The 21,039-nt window shown below is 44.3% G+C and overlaps 1 protein-coding gene across 5 annotated transcripts in view; it reads right to left on the reverse strand.

The window, feature by feature from the left end:
- The window catches only part of LOC147150899 (phosphatidylinositol-binding clathrin assembly protein), a 34,440-nt gene extending 14,052 nt beyond the window's left edge, over window positions 1-20,388 (reverse strand). For 2 of the 5 annotated variants that reach the window (XM_086055105.1, XM_086055074.1), the window contains exons 1-8: window positions 19,071-20,387; window positions 11,179-11,321; window positions 4,288-4,363; window positions 4,091-4,193; window positions 2,657-2,750; window positions 2,447-2,558; window positions 2,198-2,304; window positions 1,063-1,104 (exon numbers count right to left, since the gene is read on the reverse strand). In XM_086055105.1, the coding sequence (XP_085911231.1) occupies window positions 1,063-1,104; window positions 2,198-2,304; window positions 2,447-2,558; window positions 2,657-2,750; window positions 4,091-4,193; window positions 4,288-4,363; window positions 11,179-11,321; window positions 19,071-19,200 (807 nt within the window). In that variant the 5' untranslated portion in view covers window positions 19,201-20,387. Of the gene's footprint in view, window positions 1-1,062; window positions 1,105-2,197; window positions 2,305-2,446; window positions 2,559-2,656; window positions 2,751-4,090; window positions 4,194-4,287; window positions 4,364-11,178; window positions 11,322-19,070 lie in introns of all 5 variants that reach the window. The other 3 variants (XM_086055082.1, XM_086055091.1, XM_086055099.1) reach the window with 3 other exon arrangements.
- Window positions 20,389-21,039: the final 651 nt, after the last annotated feature.

Genomic DNA, 21,039 nt, shown 5'->3' on the forward strand with positions numbered 1-21,039 from the left:
TATGTCACCCCTTTCTCTCTGTGATTATTGATACAGTTAAACCACGCCCCCAAAAAACAGTAACATTCGATACATAAGTATCGTGTATTATGCATGTGCAACATTAAAATTTTTTTTTTTTTTTTAGGTGCATGTTGCCTACTTAAATGTCAGTGTAATGTTGATTAGTAATCTACTGCAAGCAGTTTAAAATGGGATGCGGTCAAACCAAATTTTGGAGTATTGATACTACTAGTACTAATAATCATATCATACTAATTAATACCCATAACAACGTGTGATACAAAGTTGACAACAATCAACATGCTTAGCGATTGTAACTAACAACATTCAACTGGGATTCAAAACCTGACATATAAAGTGGAACGTGAAATAGCGTTAGACGATTAATCGCAGGAAAAAAAGTTAGCCGGAGGACTGTTCATCTCCAGAAATTATTTGAAGATGCAGCGCAGCTACAAAGAAATGTTGATCGATTTTGTGATTAGCCAACCATCAAGTCCGACAAAGATGCCACTCTGCCAAAAGAGGGCGGCAGAGGGAAGTAGTTGGGACGCGGATCGGGGGCATCGTCGGGACTTATTTGCAAATATTTTTTCGTATTACAGTACTTGGGCATTGCTTTGCATTTGAATCTATTGTCTTAACCTCTTTTCCATTTTAAGCCTAAATAGACACCAATTTCATATTCAAGATGACCCCCCTCCCCGCATTCCTTCGATAACCGTTTTGGCGCCCCCTGGACTCCCTGGCGCCGTTAGCAGCTGCCTAGAACATTAAAAAAAACCAAAAAAAAAAAAACCTACTCTTTCTTCCAACAACAAAACCAGGATGATTTTTGGAAAACCAAAATAATATTGATAATAATAATAATAATAATAATAATAATAAGTGAGTGGAGAGTGAACAGCAGAGCTTGTTGGTGAGTGTGGACGGACATGGACAGGTACAACGCGGGGGTTAAATGAGGCGAGAGTGGAAACGTGAGTGTCGTGACAGCAAGGGAAGAAAGAGCGGTGGCGTAGAAAAGCAAGAAGAGAAGGAGGTGAGATGCACACTGACCTGCGAGAGATCGGGGATGTCACCCTGATCTATTCCAACCTCCTGTCGTAGAAAACAAATGAACAAGGAGAGGGAGGAAGGTGGGCGGGAATAAAAAAATAAAAAAAATAAATGGAGGAAAAAAACAGGGCAGGGCCCATGTGAGAAAAGAAATCGTTACTTCATGCGCTAACAACAACAACAACAACAACAAAAAAACGACAGCAGAAATGCAGAAATCAACAAATCAAGAATTTGGGACGCCACACTGAGCGTTTGATCGGTGACAAATGGCCGATGGAGGGCGAAGATGGCATGACGGACGGCTGTGATGAATCGTGTTGTGACCACGACACACTGATAAAAAAATTAATAAATAAAATAAAATAAAAATAAGAAAACAAGGACACCGACGGCAAACCCATCCGCGGGTGGGCTACGAGCTCGGACAGATACGCGGACTCTTCGCACACAGATAAAGACGAGGTCAAGTGCGAATGAAACAAGTCACCAGCAGGGCGGCTTCTACTTCTGCCTCACATCGCTTGGGCGCAGCCTCCAAAGCAGCTCTGACATCTAGAAAAGTCAAAACTGAGGTCGCATTTAGGTCAAGCATTTACAGGGAAGAACCATTTGATGTCGTTTCTCGATTTGTCATCCTTTCATCGACTTCATGCGCAGCATTGCGAAACGAAACATCCGAAAGCCAATTAAACGATGCTTTGTTTTGGATTTGTGTTTTGTTATGAGTGGCCAAATGTCTTCAGGTGCTTTTAAGTTTGATTTTTCCAAGTCGTGCACATCCCGTGAAGCAATAAGCAATTTGACGTGCGGCGTTCATTCAAAAAACGGCAAACCAGATTTGCAACTTGGAACAAATCATCCGTTTACTCATTTTTTTTTAATGTGTGTCCGGAGTCGCTTCACATCCTTTTTAATCAGCTGTATAAAAAAAACAAAAAAAAACGTTTATTCGATTGGAAACGGGACTGGTCCGAGCGGCGGTTGACGTTATGATCGCCGGCCGCCGACTTGTTGGCTGGCCCAAAAGACAAGAGTGAAGATTGGCGGGCAGCGTGCGAGCGAGGGGCCGCAAGGTCATCCGCCTTTGTCAGGAGGAGGGAAAGAAGCCGGGTGCGAGTGTGACGGCGCCTACCTCGGCTACTTTGAGGAACTCGGACAGCTTGGTCATCCTGTAAAGAAACTTCTTGTAGATGTCCAGCGCGTCTTTACACTGGTTCTTCTTCATGTCAAAGTATTTCTCTGCAGCAGCCAGAGGGGGACAAAAAAAAACAAAAAAAAACAAACAAAGATGACACACGCTGCGTGCATTTGGAAGACGACAGCATTGCCATGGCGACCGCGCCGGGTCCTAAGAGCACTTAATTGGCAGCGAGTGTGGTACCCAAGAGGTTGATGACCCCTTCGTTGTACGCGGCAAACAGCCTGATGGAGTCTTTGAAGAGCAGCATGAAGGCAGAGTTGATCACGCCATTAGTGAGTTCGTTGGGGTTGGCCTGCGCAGCAAAAGGAGAGGTGAGGGGAGGGGGGGGGGGATTAAAAGGCTTGAGGGGCTGACAGACAAGACTTGATATCGCTCACACGCGCAAAATACCTGGAAATCCAGCAGAGCATCCAGCTGGTTCTGAATTATGGGCAGCGTTTTAATCAGCTTTTCCGTGTTCATGGTCCGCATCACGCCGTCGGTGCTGCACAGTGACAAATGTTTTGGTTGCAAATGAGGAACACGACTGAATTCAAAATGAGCATCTGGCCAGCCGTGCGCGCCATTGAGGTTCGCCGACAAAATCTCTCTGCATTCTTCAAGGAGGCGCTTTTATTAGTACGTCTCTCATCAAGTGGCTCGCATCGCATAAAAGTCCCTGTCAAAAGAAATGCCTTTGAAATCGGACACGCCGCAGAGAGGAGTGTTGGAAACGACACCGCCAAAGTGGAATCCTTCAAAAAAATGTTTTTAAAAAAATTGGCTTTTAAAATGGTGAAAAATCTATTTGTTGTCTTCGCTTTCAGACGTTGTGGGCGTGTCCACTGAATGCGGGGAAACCACGCCCCACTCATTTGTCAACTGTCAATCAAATACTACTACTAACTATATGGCAACATGAATGCGACTTAAGGCCCTGATGCACCAAAACGACATTCACCAAAAAGAGGCTGGCCAACAGACGCTGTGGCGTCCGGCCGGCTGTCGGCACGTCGCGCTGGCAAAACACACCGCAACGACAGACAGCGACGCTGACCATTAAAGTCGCTTCTGCGCATGCATAAGATGTAATACCCTTCCATACCATCGGCGGCGATAGTCACTATTTCTCATGGTTAGAAAAATCCAATCGGAAAGCTGTTGGCCGGGGGCGGATTATAAAAACGTAAACAATGCATTGGGCTCTATTCTTCGCTCACGATGAACTCCCACGCAAAGTAAACCCTCACGTTCTTGACACGGTATTGTGAAATACTTACATTGTCAACCCTCGCTCTTGTACTTGTAAGAAGATTAAGGCAGCAAAGGCAGCACTGTTTTTCCGCATTTGTCACTTCCCGCACGCTGGTTTGCTAGCTAACAGCCAATCAGAGTGACCAAATGTTACGACCGGCGACGGCGATTCAACATACATAAACGCCCCCAAGACGCTTACAGACGGGTTACGACACTACGACGGGGGCCGCTACGCCAATCAGACGGCGCATTCAGACGCCATGATGCTTCACGACCTCGGGGCCTTTAGTCTAGCATCTTTTTTATGCCTGAACATAACTAATGGCTTCAAGCGTCCAGTGCTTGGAATATAGGCCAACAGGCTTTTTTTGTGCCACGACGAGGCACTCTAAAGCGGCCACAGCAGAGAGAGAAAAAAAAAAAAAAAAAAAAAAAAGAAATCACCTCTCCCGTCTTTCTCTGCGTGAGGCGCATGCACTCATGGTTAACGAGGCGCTCTAAAGATGGCAGATCCTAGTTAGCTAACTGCACGTGGCAACTGCGCTGGATTAGCTAATGTCGGGCTGAGGTGATTTTTGCATTGCCTACCCTCGCTTCATCTTGGTGAAATCCACAGCCACAAGTCTGTAGGACATGGCCTTCTCGTTCAGGTAACGGCTGTACCTTCGAATGAAGGTTGACATGTCGTAACCTGGGAAAGAAGCAAGGGAAACGGCGTGGGCAACTTGAAGCACTTTGCTTGATTGGTGATGAGATAAAGATGCAAATTGTTTTCTTTTCATTACCTTGCAGGGCTCCCTTGTCCAGGAAGTTGGTGAGGTTGAACAACGTGTTTCTGGAGGCCAGGTATTGGATGAAACGCTGTGAGATGAAAACGATAAAAAGACCTTTGTTGCGGGGAAACGTACTGACAACAACAACAACAAAAAAAAAAGGTTTGAAGCCGTCTGGCATCTAGAAAGCTAAAGAGCCTCGGCGCGTAGCTGCCAAGTGGACAAATCATTTCTTTCATTTTCACTTTCATGACAATTTCGACGATTTGTTTCACCGCGTCTGATGGCGACTTCTCAAAGTGCTTGTGTGAGTACGAGCTTTCTCGTGCTTTTTCCTCAGCTGCATGTGCCTTTTATTTTAGAACGTGAACGACCTCGGGCTTATTAGCGCAGCGCACGCAACTCAAGAGCACATGCGTCACACTGCCGTCACTCATTCTCGAGCCACAAATAGATGCTTGGGCGGGGGGTGTATTTCTCATTCTACATGCATTATGTCGTCCCCCCCCCCATATAACACTTGGTTTCAACTTCAAAATAATCCAAGTGAACTTTTCAACTCCTCCTCCACCGACGGCTCTGCCGTCACGTCTGCATTCGCATCCGTGAATGCGCGCGTTCGCATCCGTGAATGCGCGCATATCGTCTTGGAACTCGTCAGCGGGCTTGGGGAGCTCCGCATCGAGAGCCTCCGTCAAGCCCACTTAAAAATATTCAAGAGATTTGCCACTTTGCCAGTTCCTGATTTGGCAGCCAAGCACGGCCGGTTGGAGCGTAGACAAACACGTTTGCTTACAGACATATGTGGTGCATTCAAGTCGTTTCCAGAGGCTTTGGAACTCTTTCGCGAGGCATTCATTTGAGTTTCGCTTCCTTTTTTTTTGGGGTGGGGGGGGTGGGGGGGGCTTACGCACACGACGGCTTGGAGGGGAAACAGCACCCATGCGAGGATACAAATTGTTCCCCAAATGGATAATGATTCATCTTAAGGAGACAATGGCATTTTAAATCCCGGCTTGGGCGTATTTGCGGCATTTGAAACTGCAAAACATTGCGACTGTAACGTGCAGGCATCATCACACCAGGCCACTGGATGCATTTCAGTGCAACTTGGCTGAATGCACATTTGCAACTGGTGCCAAGCGGCTTTAAAACTTGAAAACGAAGACACTTCTCAACTTGTTATTTATTTTTTTTTTTTTGCCTCATCACATCACCGGAGGAGAGTTGGCCGCATGCTGTATGCACAGAAAAATACAGTCGCTGACAAAGCAGACAGAAAGACTCGAGCGGAAAGTCACGAGGATTCCAAAGAGGATTCAGCGCACAGTTGTGAGATGCTTCAGGAAAGATGGAAAAAAAAAAAAAAAAAAAAGGCAAGAGAGGAGTGAACGATGCACACAACTTCATGTTTGTATATTGTATACGTGCTGGAGGATAACCTGATGGATTATTTATGCATCCGAGCCAGGCTAGCCTCAAAAGAGAAGTACACATTTTTTTTCCTGCGTCCAATTCGATACAGATACTGCGACTGGAGTCAAGTGCGCATATTGCTACCAAATTTCAGCGAAACGCAGTTTTTTTTTGTTTTGTTTTTGTTTTCCTTTGGTTCAAGGGGACGCCATGAAGCAAAACAGCTCCTATTTTGGCTTCAATTATGTGGAGCCGAGCTAATTACAGGACTTGTACTCAAAAGCAGAAAAGAAGCGCGAATACAAAGGAAAAGCTCACAAGCAAATTCTGCAAAGAAAGGCTGCTTGTAATAGATGACCAGATGCATTCGGGGGAGGCAAACGCCATCATTTCACGGAACATTAAACAGTCCCAGAGTCCTGCCACAAATGCTGCAGCGGAAGAATGCATTGGGAATTTCATTAAGTCACCACAGCCTCACTATAAACATGATTTAAAATTGCAACAGTTGGGCTCCGACCGCATGAGCGGGTTGCCGTGTTCAAGGCAAACTTGTTTTGGGCCTTTAAGATGACATCTTTGGCTAGATTAAAAAAAAAATAAAAAGTCAGTCTCTGGAACAGAATGACTGATTTGACTTTTGCGCTAATCAAGCGCGTTTGTTCCGAGGTGACCGAGGTGGCACCGAAGGCATCGCAGCTGATGGCCTCAATTTGTGTGACCTTAAAACATACACAGCTCAGATTTGTTGGTTGTTGTTTTGTTCTTTGTCATGGGAAAGCCAGCGCTCGCTAATAAAGCACTTTATTATTATGTAAAAACATACAGTCACGGCAGAATGAAACAGAATGTAAAGTATTCAATAGTGTGATCCACATTTTTTGATTCAATTCACTGCACGCTGTGCTGCTCCTTCTGGCATGTGTGCTAGAAGAACACACTACCACAGAAAGGAAAAAATTATATACCGTCCCGTCCCGGACCAAAGATTTAAAATAAGTAAAGTAAAATCCTGCCCTGTCCCACCCTGGTGAAAACGACTCCCATCCTGGCCTACTCCCGTTCAGAATGACTCCCACTCCTTTTGTAGAGGTCAGCTACATCTAAAAAAAAAAAAAAAAAAAAAAAAAAAAAAAAAAGGTTGCCGCACCCTCTTCCTCATGGACTCTCCCACTCCCATCAACTTTTTATCCTGTACCGTCGCAAACCCGTGATTAACTCATTCACCGCCATTGACGAATTCACTTTTTTTTTAAATTTTTTTTTTCAAACTTTGGGGTAAAAGAGGGTCTCAAAATGTCTGGCAGTGAATGAGTTCAAGGTAAAGTTGATTCCAACAAAAAATGTCAGCCTCTAGCGTGCCCCCGGGCCAGCGGAATACAGACAGGCTAAAATATTTTTATGCCGAGGATAAAGAATATATGCCTGTGAGTATCGCTGCCTAACAAAAAGCCATCGGTCAGGTGACCCGTGTCAGGATTGCGTTTATTTGCATCGCTCTGCCCTTATCGGGAGTGACGTCGCAGAAATAATAAATGGTTTTGATGTGAGATAGGGGGGCTCCTGCTTGACAGCGTCAGCCGTACGGCTTCACGCACATTCGCGTTGGGAAAGAGCCTCGGCACAGAGGGGGACTACATGAACGATGCCTCGTTTTTGTCATGTCATGTTCCACCTTGTGCTCTGGCGCTGGTTGCATACACAAATGTGAAAACATGACAACGGCCAGTGCAACTGAAAAAAGTCAATAATTCCCAGCGGAGAATTTTTCAGTCGAAAAGGTCACGGCCGCAGAGGCTTAATTATCAAGACAAGAACATTGAAGCATTGTCGCTAAAAGCCAAAACGTGGGCCAGAGTAGTACCTCAAATAAAATTAAATTCACGAAACAAACAATAACAAAAAAAAAAAAAGAATCACCATAATGCTTCGTCGTGGCGAATCTTAGCACCCATCCATTTGTGTTTCTATTTTAGATTGCTTTGAGGGACAAAGTTCCCGAGAGGCCAGAAAGAGAGTCGAACATGGGCTGGAACTGAGGGCGTGGAAATGCACTCTGACAAATCATTGTTTGGGTCTTCCTGCTAGACTCTTTTGGATCCTTTTTTTTGTTCTGCTGCACAAAGACAAGCTGATGTGGCTCCGCAAGGAACCTCACTAAGTCCTCCCCGATTCAAATCACCGTCAAAGTTTGTCTTTTAGGCTACGTTCATACGGCATGGCATTTTTGTTCGATCCGATCTTTTTTTGTACTTGTAAACATTACGAAAACAAATTGGAAACCAACGTCACGTGACGCGGTGTTTACGGAGGTAAATATGGGCTCGCGTAGAAGGGGCTCGTTTTATTATCGCCTATTGTCAGCGTGGCAAGGCGGGAGGAGGTCGAAATATTTGGGAATTGAGATGTTCTTCAATCTCCTCGTTTAACTCATTCACTGCCACTGACGCATTTTCTTGTCTTTTCACAGTCCAGCCATTCAATTCTAGGAACTTATTTATATTTTTTTTTTATTTTTTTCCAAATGTTAGGTTGAAAAAGGGTCTGAGCATGTCTGGCAGTGAATGAGTTCATGGAGACGACCATCTAAAGGTGGCGCCACGTCATTGCTTCGCCTAATAAATGAAGCGTCTGCGTGGCTGAGTGACTACTATCACCGCCAATTTCCGCATGATGCTAAATGATTCAAGTGGGATTGATTAAAGTCAAATGTAAAGACAACATCTGTTACTTCAAACAACTTTGCAGATTCACGGACGATGTGAGTAGTCCGCTGAGCACTCTTCCGTGCCGAGGAAATATTGAGCTTTTGAGGACGTACAGGTCGGATGTGTGCGGATAAGCGGTCACACTGCATACGTATCCGATTAAGATACACATTCGAAAGAGGCCCACGTTGGATTTGAAAAAAAAATGGAGTTGTACTGTTCACAATGCATGAAAAAAAAAAAAAAAAAAAATTGATTTGTGCCGCATGGTGGGGGAAAAAAAATTGGAATTGAGCGGCAGTGTGAACGTGGCCTTATGTACAGTGAACACTTGCCATCTTGTAAATATTTGTATTAGAATTTGGACATTTTCACATAGTGGTGTACTCACTTTTGTTGCCAGCGCTTTAGACATGAGTGGCTGTGTGTTGAGTTATTTGGAGGCGACAGCAAATGTACACCGATACAACTACTACATTGTAGCAAAAAGCTGTCGCCTGCAAAGATCAAATCAAACATTTTGTGTTTGCCAGCGCTTTCAATGTTGTTCAATTGTTTTCAATGAAAATGACCAGGTTGCGTCGCGCACTCTTGATTTTACACATTGCCGAGCCAGACAGAGTTGCACGGTCTGCAGACCCCAATTCTGTGGTTTGTAATTTTACGGCCAGATTTCTTTCAGCTGTGACGACAACGGATGGCGCGGCCGTGAGGGAGAGGGACACCTGGCCGCTGAGCTGGCGTCAGCACAAAAGTCCCGACAGGCCTGATGAATGCGTGCCCGTCGGTACGCGTTCGATGCACTGCAAGTTGCCGGTGCTCTTTGCAACTACAGCACATAACATTGTCAGTTGGCACAGTTAATAATCCCTCAAAATGTATAGGACATAAAAATCGTACTTGCGTAAATGTTTGGAAGCAAACAATTCTCAAAGATGAAATGCAAACGCATTGTACCTGAAATTTCAATACAACGGCATTAAAAAGAAGCTTGAGCCTCTTAAAAAAAAACATTCAGCACCATTTGAACATTTGATTCAGTGACTGCTCGAGGTGAGAGATGACAAACGGAAGTTAAAAAAAAAAAAAAATCTAGAAATTTTACAACATAAACCTCATCTTAAGAGGAAAATCAACCCAAACACATTTTTTTCAAGAATATGTTCCCAACAGGCCCACTACTTGAAACGACATTCTGACTAATATTGTGTTTATTCGATATGAGTTAAGCAGCAAAATCCACCCGTTTTTCGCCTTCTGAGGGGGCGGCCATTTTGTCTTTTGTCAACTGAAAATGACATCACAGATGCTCAGGGCTCAGGTAACGACCAATCGCGGCTCAGCTTCAGAAAACAGGTCATCCGTGATTGGTCGCGGACCTGAGCGACGAATGCGTCATTTCCTTTTCAGTCGACAGAAGTGACAAAATGGCCGCCCCCAGAGATGGCTGAAAACGAGTGGATTAACTCTCATTCCACAAACGCAATATTGATCAGTCTTTCAACTAGAGGTCTTGCATAGAAGATATTCTTGAAAAAAAATATGTTTGGGTTGACTTCTCTTTTAAGTGGGTCAATGAATCAATTCCAGCAATTCCAATGCAACTGGATGGCAACAACCCAAACAACGACTATCAAACTAAGTTTGATTTGAAGGCAACAAGTCAGACTACGCAGGCCACTTGGGGAACACATCTCCAGAAATCCCTGCAGCTCCACACACACCTACTTAGCAGCATTTTGGTTGAACAAAAATGTTGCACCAATTTGCACAGCTTGCGCAAACATTTAACACAGACCTGTGATGAACTAGTGTCTCGGGATGGTATTTTTAGTCTTGACTTCACAAGTGGCCTAATTATCCAAGGTAGTATTTGATTAGACCACCATTTTTTTTTGTGGAGGGGGGGGTAGGGGGATTTGAACACCCGTTTAAACATAACCTTTTTGATAGAGAAATCAATAAGGCAAAAGGTTGCTTGACATTATAAAAACAGAACAAAATTTCACACTAACTTCTTCCTCTTTTCAGACAAAGTTGACGCAATAACCGACAAAAGGGAGCATTGCTTCTTGTCAACACAAGAAAATAGGGGAACACAAGTTCGCTGTCAATAAACACTGACAAAAGTGTATCTTTTGCAAGTGTGTTTGTGTGAAAACAGGTACACAAAAGTTTGCGTAAAAAGTTCACTACCGCTTACTCGCTCTAGATGGAGCGTACTATCTCTTATTTTCATTCTTGTCTGAAACCACGACAACTTTGTTTTTTAAATTGCATACTGCCTAACACATGATTAGTCTTATTTCCCGAAAACATGACCCCAACTCAAGGCTGCTCGGAATACTTCTCCCAGAATTCCCTTCTGTTTAATCAATTACTACTTCCTCTGTCAAATTTACGACTGCGTTTACATGCAGTCAATATTGGGGTTAAGGTCAAAATTCCGGTTTCTGAATAACCCGTTTGCACGTATGAGCGGACAGAGTTACTTCCGCATTCGAATATCCCGGACAACGTCGTGACGCAAATTGACGGCATTTCCGCTTACTTACTACTGTCAATAAAACACAAGCGTAGTCAATGATTGTAGCAACGCAGCAATCATGTGCATTGGTCAGCCTTCAATTTAGCAACTGCTGACTCTAACACAGTTAACATTGCTAATGACAAGAATGTGCCACCGTGCTGTGCAGTGACTTTAGCTATAAAGTAACACATGGATGTTAGGCTTCAGTCATGTATGTGTGTGTGTGTGTGTGTGTGTTGCATGTCCCACCTCATTGCCGTACATCATTAGGTGGTGCGTGGTGATAAGGGCTTTAAAGACCACCACCCAGCTGGAATTGGCCGTGCGCTCGAACAGCGTGTCCGCCAACTGGGGAATGTTCACGTTCATCTCATTGGTGCAGTGGATCAAATCTGCACATGACGACAAGAACACAAAAGGGGGGGGGGGGCATGAGAAATACGGCAAACACGCCAAAGCGACAAGAACAGTAATGAGGACACGCAAAACATCAAATATCAGCAGAATTGATCAAACGGCCATCAATCGTGAACCGTGATGAGAAGAGATATTTGCATTTTGTGCTTGAGCACAGAACATGATGAGCAGCCAGTTGCCACACTTGCTAACGACGGAAACTGCTTCTTATTAGACTAGCGGCGGGCGGCGGCGGGGGGGGGGGATTGAATGAGAATCTAAACAACATAAGTGCTGCATGTGTCACATTGTTAGTGGTTGTCCATCAAAAATGGCTCGCGCACATATGCTGGACGACGACACGAAGCTCTGAATAGAAATTAATATTTCACTGTGTACCAGTAATAAAGTAGTACAGTGCCTCACCATCAAAAATGATATCATACAAGACACTGTTTTTTTTTTGTTGTTGTTGTTTTGTTTTTTTTAATTGCAGTGACAGCTCTGTCCGACTCTGAGAAACAAGAAATGGCTACAAACTCGAACACTCCTGAGGCCCTTGCATTTGCGCCAGGGGCGGAGCCACAGGTGGGCCCGGGTGGGCACAGGCCCACCCAGATTGACAGACTGCCCACCCAGTGAGACTCATCAAAAAATATACACCTTTACATTTTTAGTAAATTATTATTCAATTATTTTTGAATTTGTGTTTTGTTGTGTTTTTTTATTTCTATTTTATTGACTATTAAGAATGGCATGATATGGAAGGAAGGAAGATCTGAACTTCATTATTCACTTTGTCATTTTATTTGAATATACGATGTGTCGGGACAGGAGGATTGTGCTCAGTCAGAGAAATATTCAAGCCCACCCGGATTTTTCCCGGCCCGCCCATTAGCCACATTCTGGCTCCGCCCCTGATTTGCGCGCACAGTGTCATCTGGAATAATTTCACTTCTGTACGCTGTCCGCAAGGCATGTTGAAAAGCTATTGGCTGGTAGCATCGCTGATTGACATCCTGAATTAGATACAAGTTCAAGAGCGACACGTAAAGGTGAGCGTGTGACACATTTGCAAGACTTCCCTTCACACAGTTGTGAATTATTTTGTGATTCACGATCGTGATCCCGACCGGTTGCATTTGACGGGGCAATTGGTAAATACTGTTTGCAGCAGAGTAGAGCGAGCGCACAGCCCACAGCTACGCAGTTGCATTGAGTCATTAGCAATAAAACAAGACACTTGCTAGACAATAATGGCGTAAAATAAGAGTAGCTACTGCATACTATTTACAAGCTTGTATATAGACAACAAAGACAGTAGCATACGCGGCTTTTTCATATAAAATCAAACATACAAATAAAATACGTGTGCACATACATAAATGAATATACACAGACATATATACATACATTACATATCTGTCTATATTTTGTTAAAATGTTCAAAAGTGTTTTATAATATTCAAAATAGATTTACTGTAAAATCCCGTGAACACTCATTTGTTTTGCAAAAAAAAAAAAAAAAATCCCAAATTCAGGGAGGGTATTTATTATAGAGAGGGCTTAAGAACAAATATTTTATATTTATAATTAAAGAGATTTAAAAACAAAATTAACAAAACCCAAAATTGCTTACTAAATAACTAAATGAGCATAGTACAACAACAAGATTTTCAAAAAGTATTTTAAAAATCCTTTCATTGACCATAATCACACGAATAGGAAAAGAGCGTTGTTTCTAACATTGATTTTAAATCATTTCCACTTTATTGATACGTTTTGAATCGCGTTATTGACTCTCCAAGAGGACAGCAGCAAATCAGGTTTTACCCTTGAAAACCTGAAGTTTTGCCAGAAATTCAACACAAAGCTCAAAGCTCCCGCGATCAATGGCGTCCGCCATTATGACTCCAAAGAATTCCAGAACATCCTCTGCGGGCTCATGACACCGTCACGTGTACATTCTGATGCATTTCATTGGTTAAGAGAACAGAAATTGGATAAAAAAGATAAAAGAAAATGACGTATATGCTCTCCACGCTTTAAGGGTAGAAACACGGTTATGCACTCCCAGCCTTACTGGACCAATTTCAGGACCAATTTCGAGGTGCTTGATGCGGTACAGAATCAAGGTCAGAATTTTGTTGATTGAAACACATGGAGCATGGATGCTCCCAATGCGCAGTGAGACTCCCATGTGGTGAGTCTTTTTCGTTTCGTTTCAAATATCGCTCAGCGGGGGGTGAAAGTTTAGTCCAACTCGCCGACGGACGGCCGTTTAAAATTAGAGGCGGACCGGCCTATAGACGGGTACTATTTTCTCCCCTCCTGGAAAAAAATATCAGATGCTCAATTTTTAGTAAAATGCCCAGCTCTGTTATTTACCATCGACATCGAAACCCCACGGAAGAGAATGTGTTTTTCTTTTAAACCTAACTTGTGTGTGTTTATTCAGTCTGGAAAAGCAGATTAGGTCTGCGGGAATGCGTGCGCACGAGCGTGATCATGTCAAGAGGCTACATGTGCTGACTTAATCAGGCCGAGTGGAGAGCATTCGATGCCACTGATTTCTGAGAGATGGCGGGAGAGGAAATGCAAGGCCAAGTGCGTGGAAAAAGATAACAAAACATGAATGGCGGACAGAAAGAAAGACGTGATTGAAAGGAAGCGTTAAGGAGAGCAAATCGGTCAGTGGTGCAATAGCACAGAAGATCCTTTCCATCTCTTTACCTCCAATCCTGCTCTGAGGTTGAGCAATACGTTCAAGACGGACAGACACCAAGGTTATTATTATAGTTCACAAGAACTAACGGGGAAAAAAAAATCTCGTTAACGAAATCAAATTAAAACGAAAATGTTTTTAAATAAACCAAAACTACCTGAAGCTACATTTTCCGTTTGTAAAACTAGCATGACTCATTACAATTATTGCAAAAATGTCCTTGCTTTCGATCTTGTCAATTAATATCATACATCGCCCTTCGCGGTTAATTTAAAATGTATTCATTTCTGTATTACTGTTCGGCCGTAAACAAGACGTAAGGCCGGACAGTCATTTGGGGATTTTAGTCTACTTTATTACACTATACTTAGTGACCCCCCCTTTTTTTTTTTTTTAAATCTTAAGACTCAACAAATACTCCTTGTTTATTCCAAATAAAACTAACACTAAAACTAAACTAAAATGAAGCATTAAAATAAATACACGCTATCAAGAACCAACAAACTTGCTGTAAAACGAATCAAAACTAATTGAATTTAAAAAGCCAAAGTGAAAATAAACTAAAAACTATAATGGAAGCTCCAAAACTATTGTAACCCTGACTGACAGTCAGCTGTGAATGGGACCTCCTGCCTCCTCTTGCGAGGGCCGTTGTTATCGCTCCTCTTTGACCTCGGTGGCCTCTGATTGGGCCACAATAGACCAGAGACTTCCTGGCACCAACTGACACGTGTTTGTGTGTGCGTGCGCATGTGTGTGCGTGCCTTCGTCAGCTATGCCGGTCCCTGCAGTCCCCTCTGACGATTAAATATTAACTGGTGCTACAAACTGACTGGACAATTTCTGAATAAGAGACTCAACTCAATTGTATTATTCAGACTATTTACAAATTTGAAGACCAACAGCAGGATGTTCAAATAAACTCTAAAGCGCACAGGCAGCCAGCGCAGGTTGGCCGGAACAGAGCAGGAGTTGTGGGCTCCCTCTTCCGCGTTGCAGTTAAGAGGCCAGCAACATACAGTACATACACAACAAGATGAGCAGCCGCCATCTTCTACCAAATAACACCCGGCACCTCGTCTGGCACTTATTCCCGTTCCTTGGGCGGACTGACGCGAAAACGCAAAACTCCGGCCGCAGGGACATACAGTTGTTAAAAAAAAAACCAAAGACGGGCTCCCCAAAACGCTGAAAGACGACAACAGATTTTCTGCTGCGTCCAATTTGCTTCTTTCATCACTCCCGTTTGAGAGGCCAAGCCGCTCCTTTTCGCGGAAAGGAACAAGTGAGGATGGGTGTCAAAACGGGAGCGGATTTTGGAGTCAGGCAGAAGGGAAGACGGCGGAATCAACAAATGAACAAAAAAGAAGCCGAGAGGAAGGAAAGGCAGAGTGTCACCACAAGTTTGCCTATTAATAGACGAGTCTGAGCGCTGGTGTTTTAATTCTGCCCCGGAGGGCTCGGAAAAAAGCAACGTCTCCTCACAGAAATAAATGTAGACTCCCTCTTGCGTGGGGGTGGGGGGGCTGCCTCCATATGATCAGCTGGGCCCTAATGGGACTGACTGTCTGCAAACGACAGAGTGCGTCACAGCATCAAGCAGCAAACTAAACAAGCGGCTGAACACGGCTATAAATAACACCCCCCCCCCCCCCCTCGCCGTCAGACACAACCATTGAATGTTGGCAGACAGACTCACGCAGCAAGACAGAAGCCTGTACTCGTATGCGTGTCGTGTTTACGCGTTCCCTTGGAAATCTAAAGAGTTTGAACTTTTAGTTTCCTGAAAGTGGCACGCAGCAAGCAAGCAAGCAACGGCCTTTCCCGCCCGGGAGTCTAAACTGGGCCTATCTTTAGTCAGCAGCCAGGGAGGGGCCAACCCTGCTCTGTTTGGATAGCATTCATCTCACCTCACAACAAGTAGCAAGCTAGCCCAGGCTGTCCAGCTGCCCGTCTATCGAGACTGCAATCGATGCAAAACGGACGGCTCGAATGCCGCTACGGCAAAGCGCCGCTCCATTGCCGGGAATTTAACAGCCACTTGTGAGCTGTGTTGTAGTCTCTTGGTGTTTTTTTCTTTTTTTGGGAGGGGGTAGCAGTTGTTTGAAGCTTCGGAGTCACCATAACATCAATGCTAATTTCCCTTAGCCCGTCAATGGTGTTTCACATTGTATGTTAGCATTATAGTAATTAGAAGTGCACAAGATTGGAAAAACATGCAATATGGCTGTTGACTACAGCGATATCGATATCTTTGCGATATTTAACATGTAGGTCAAGAAATTACATTTTTATTATCTAATGAAAGAAGTATATTTTTTCATGCGGTAAAATAAGCAAGCGCAATGTGTTCTTGGCTAATTAATTGTAATTTCCCGAGATAATGTTCAACTACCGGGAACGATGCAAATTTAAGTTTGGTCCGACTGGTTGAATCGACATAAAAGCATACTATTCCAGAAGAAAATGATTGCATGTCTTTGCGATATGCATATCGCATTGGCCACTATATTGACATTTTTCCGATATATTGTACAGCCCTAATACTAATATAATTGTGTTACTGAACAGTTTGCTGGAACATTTGAACATTACATATGCAATATTTCGTTCATTTTCTTCTATTTAACTCATTCACTGCCAGCCCAGTCAAAATGGATCTTTGACTTTTGAAATGGTTTGATATGTGTTACACACACAAAATGTGTCTCATGTGCCATGCTGAACCAATCTGTCATTTAGAAAAGCCCCTCCAAGATAGCGACTTTGACTTGGAAGAAGCGCGCATTAATGACAAGGTGGTCAACAATCCGCATTATTGTGGCCGTGATCACCAATCAGGTTTCCCTGCCAACTTAGTCCATTTAACACCAGCCAGCTGCCTACGTCGCTGCCATGACAACAGAGTGCTGGCGGAGGGGAAACCAGCCTTGACTTGGAATATCACAATTCTTCTGTAAGCGCTGTGATGGCGAAACAACAGCATGATGAAACAACAATTTAGCAGACGGGCCCTGCAAAAAACGATTCCAGAGTCTCAAGGACTTTTTCCATCACATCAATTGAAATTTGTCCTGGCCCGGTCGGGCGAGAGTCAGTGAACTTCGGGCGGCCCGACACCGTCACGTGGTGGCCCCGTCCCGGACCATCGGGCCACTGTTAATGTCGAACCCCCGCCATGTTAAACGTAATCAGGCCGTGGCCTTCACAATCAGCCGTGCTAGCTGATCTAACTTTAAACTGTCTTAGCAAGGCCAGCCTGATGTCGACCACGTCGTTGTTTTAGCAAAACATAGATAGTGGTCGTATATACTGTATCGAGGCAGATTGAGTGAGGCAAAACCCCACTGATGGCCCAGGCGGGTACCAAAATCCAAAGTACACAGCCGACTACTGCGCAATCGAGCTGGACTTTCCAAATGGTGATGGGAAGTGGCTTTCAAATTGTTCCTATTTTCACAAGCGGTGCATGAATGTCACACTTAGTGCCGGTCGCTGATGTTGAAAGGCCTCTGGCGGGGACGCAAATATGCCAGTGAGATCATTCCCAGCTTGCTGTCAGACAGATTTTTTTTTTTTTAGCCGAGGGAAGAAAAGTCGCATGTTTGTCTCTGTGTACAGAAGGTAGAAACTACACAAACCTTTCCCCCCCCCCCCCGAGGAAACAAAAGCAACCGGCAGCTTCAACGTGTGAGCAAACCTGTTAGTTTCATTTCCTTAACTGCCCTTGGGTGTCGCCTCCAAAGATCTGCACAAGTGCTTGGCAGAGGTCAGCGGCGACATCGCACGCTGCTCAAGGTGTTTATTGTCAGTGCGGCCCATTCCCACAGTCGCAACCGAGGAGGTGCAAGTTTGCGCCTCTCCCCGTTGACAGCACTCACGACCTCAATCTTCGTTTTTTTGTTTTTTTTGTTTCCCCCCCTCTCGCCGGACAAAGTTGACACGGAGGTTGTCGCACTCACGGAGAAATCAATAGCACACAATTATTAAGCTGAACGTGGCGTTTTGGGCTGCAAAGGTCAGGACAGGTTTGTTGTACAGAACTTGCACTTGAGACTGCAACGCTTCTCCACATTATGTCGATGGACTACAAAAACCGGCCCTCCTCCTCCTCCTCCTCCTCCGCTCATCATGTTTATTTCAATCAGGTTGTTGTGGAAATTCAAAAATCATCTAGAAATTTACTGCCGCCAGTAAATGTGAAGTTGTCATTTTATTTTCCTATGGCCTAAATTAAATTGTGTTAATTACGTGGCTTGGTTGAAAATCTTGGTGTTTTAATACACAATTTTAAATTCTCTTTTATTGTTTAATGTACCAACATGACAAGTGGCCGCCATCTTTGTGGTATTTTCAAAATAAAAAACTGGAATGAGCACTTCAAATGCCTCTCAAATCCCCCATAACAAATAAATGCACAAAAAAGCAATTGATTCTTACAGATAATGTTTGAGTCCATTTTGGGGGCGGGGGGGGATTTGGGCCTGTCCCAGCTTATTGCTGGATATTTTGAACTGAAACTTATAAGCCAATCGGAGTGGGGGTTCCCTAAGAAGCATTTGAAACGAAATGATCTAGGAGATATGTTAAGAATTATGGTGAGACTGTTTTGTTGTAATTTGATGGATTTTCTGTAGGCGATATCATACAAAAAAGGCGTTTTTTCCAAGACACACAAATATTTCAACTCCTCCTGAACCTATCATCTGATTTTCAAAATTTTTAATGCATTGTTCTCAGGTTGAATACCAGAGTCGTCATTTTGACAAACACAGGTTGCTGTCGCATTTACCGTAGAATTCGACTGGGAGTGGCAAATAACTTGAAGCAAGCATACTTGACTTTTACCGCGGTTGTATTATATGTTCTCAGTCAGATTTTCACCTGTGGTGGGTGTTGTGGAATTTACTTTCGTTGGGCTTTGGTCTCGGCATAACTTTCTGAATGGAAATAAGCAACCTTGCCAGGAGCTACGAATGTTTTTTCTGATGGTGACTAGTAGTAGAGAAGATGCACTCACAGTCCAGATGTTTCTTCTTGGGTCCGCTCACTTCGTGCGTGGTGGCCTTGCACACCGCCTTACTGATCGCCGATCCGGTCATGCTGTGCTGAGCTGCAGCGATCCGGTCGGTGATCGATTGGCCAGACATTACGTCTCCTTATCGGCTCCTCAAATGTGACTTTCCCTACTGGATCGGCTCCAAAAAAAGAAAGAAAGAGGGGGAAAAAAGCACGATCCTATCAGTGGGTCGACTCCCGGCGGGGTGGGGGGTGGGGGGCCCTCGAACGTGACTTCGCTGTCAAGTGAACGGAAAAGGCTTTTTTTTTTTTTTTTTTTTTTTTAATGTTCTGCTTTCTCTAAACCTACGACACTATTCTGAGCTAGTCTGTGTTAGCTCATGTTTCCGCTGCAATCCTCCAGCCAAAAGAGAGTCCCGCTGTGGGATTTGCCAACAGTGGAAATAACTTTGTGGGTATAAATAAACATAGCTTACTGGCCGCTGCTTCACACGGACGATGTTGTGGTTTCACGCAGGACACCTCGGGGGGGGGGGGGGGGGGGAATGCGAGCAATCCGTGTGAAATCGCAACAACAAACAGTCACCCTCTGCAGATTTTTTTTTTTTTTTTTGGAGTTCCTCCTTCCTCCACGTCAACTTGTTAGCTCGTTAGCTACTAAAAGTGCGAGTCAACTCCTCCTTCGAGCACAAAAAGTCACACGGAATCGCGGAGGGCATTGCTAGAACTTGTAAAAATCCCACCAGGGGAGCGCCAACGATGACAGGTGACGTCTCAGTCGGGGGGAAGGGGGGAGAGGGCGCGAGGGGCGGAGGGTCTTAGCCGAAAAAAGCTACAGACGCTAGCTTGCGAAAGAGTTGAACCGGCGGAGAGGATCGTTTCCAAAACGACAGCCGCTGGTGTTCCGTGGCTCGCCTTCGCTCTCCTTCGGCGCTGTCCACGCTATCGGCAATCCCCGTCTCGACGCGGGGCTGTTCTGAGCCACAGGAAGGAAAACGTTGCACGGCTGCTTCAGTCTCCGCCGGACAAAATGGCAGCGTAAAAAATCAGCTGATCTCACAACCCAGACGCCTTCAGGGACGAAACACAGCCTCGGAATTTATATCTACCACGCAAAATATGTGGAATTGGCAATACATTAAAAGCACCGCCGTTTAATCCTACCAATATTACAAGACAAAACGAAGTTATATTAAATGTGAGACAAAATGAGTCCAACTATTCTTCGCCCAAATGTCTGCCGATCGAAGCCAAGACTCAGTCTTCCGACAACACATAAACGTTCACAAGACTCGATTTGCTGAGCGTGAAGTCCACGATGAGAGTAGCCGTGCAGATTTTAGGGATGGTTTTCTTTCTTTTCTTTTTTTTTTTTTTTTTTACACCTCATTGCATCACGGCCTTACGACAATGCATCGCCCAGTAAACGTCATTCTTTGGTGACGGAGTGCGCACAATTGGAGAACGGTTGCCCCTCGGACGCCCCGTGTCCTTATTTGACTCCGGATTGTACTGAACGGAACGCAATGTACTGCTGAACCAATCGTGCAGACTTTCACGATGAATCGTCCAGAGATGGCATTGGAAATTTTGTGTGCGTGTAAAAACACATATATCGACATCTATATAGTTGTATGGATTCGGATGAAATTAACACACAACCCAAGGTGCATACATTTGACACAATTACATGTTTTCAAGTCTGCAATAAAAATAAATCACAGTAGGCTATACGGCAATTGATCGACATTGCTGACAAGGATCGTAACTCTGACGCCCGTGGGAATGTATAGTATTACCCAGACTGCAATTGACACTAATTGGTGGGTATTTGTAACACCCAGAGGACATAATCCAATAACCCCAAATCTTGCTCCTCACTTGAGGATTTGTGCAATCCTGACTTGGAATCTATCGCCATCTTCCGGCGCAGAGGTGAATCTCTCGGTTGCCGTGGCAACTGCACGGAT

Source organism: Filicampus tigris, chromosome 2 (genome assembly GCF_054856515.1).
Source record: "Filicampus tigris isolate MCC_2025a chromosome 2, RoL_Ftig_1.0, whole genome shotgun sequence".
Taxonomy (NCBI): domain Eukaryota; kingdom Metazoa; phylum Chordata; class Actinopteri; order Syngnathiformes; family Syngnathidae; genus Filicampus; species Filicampus tigris.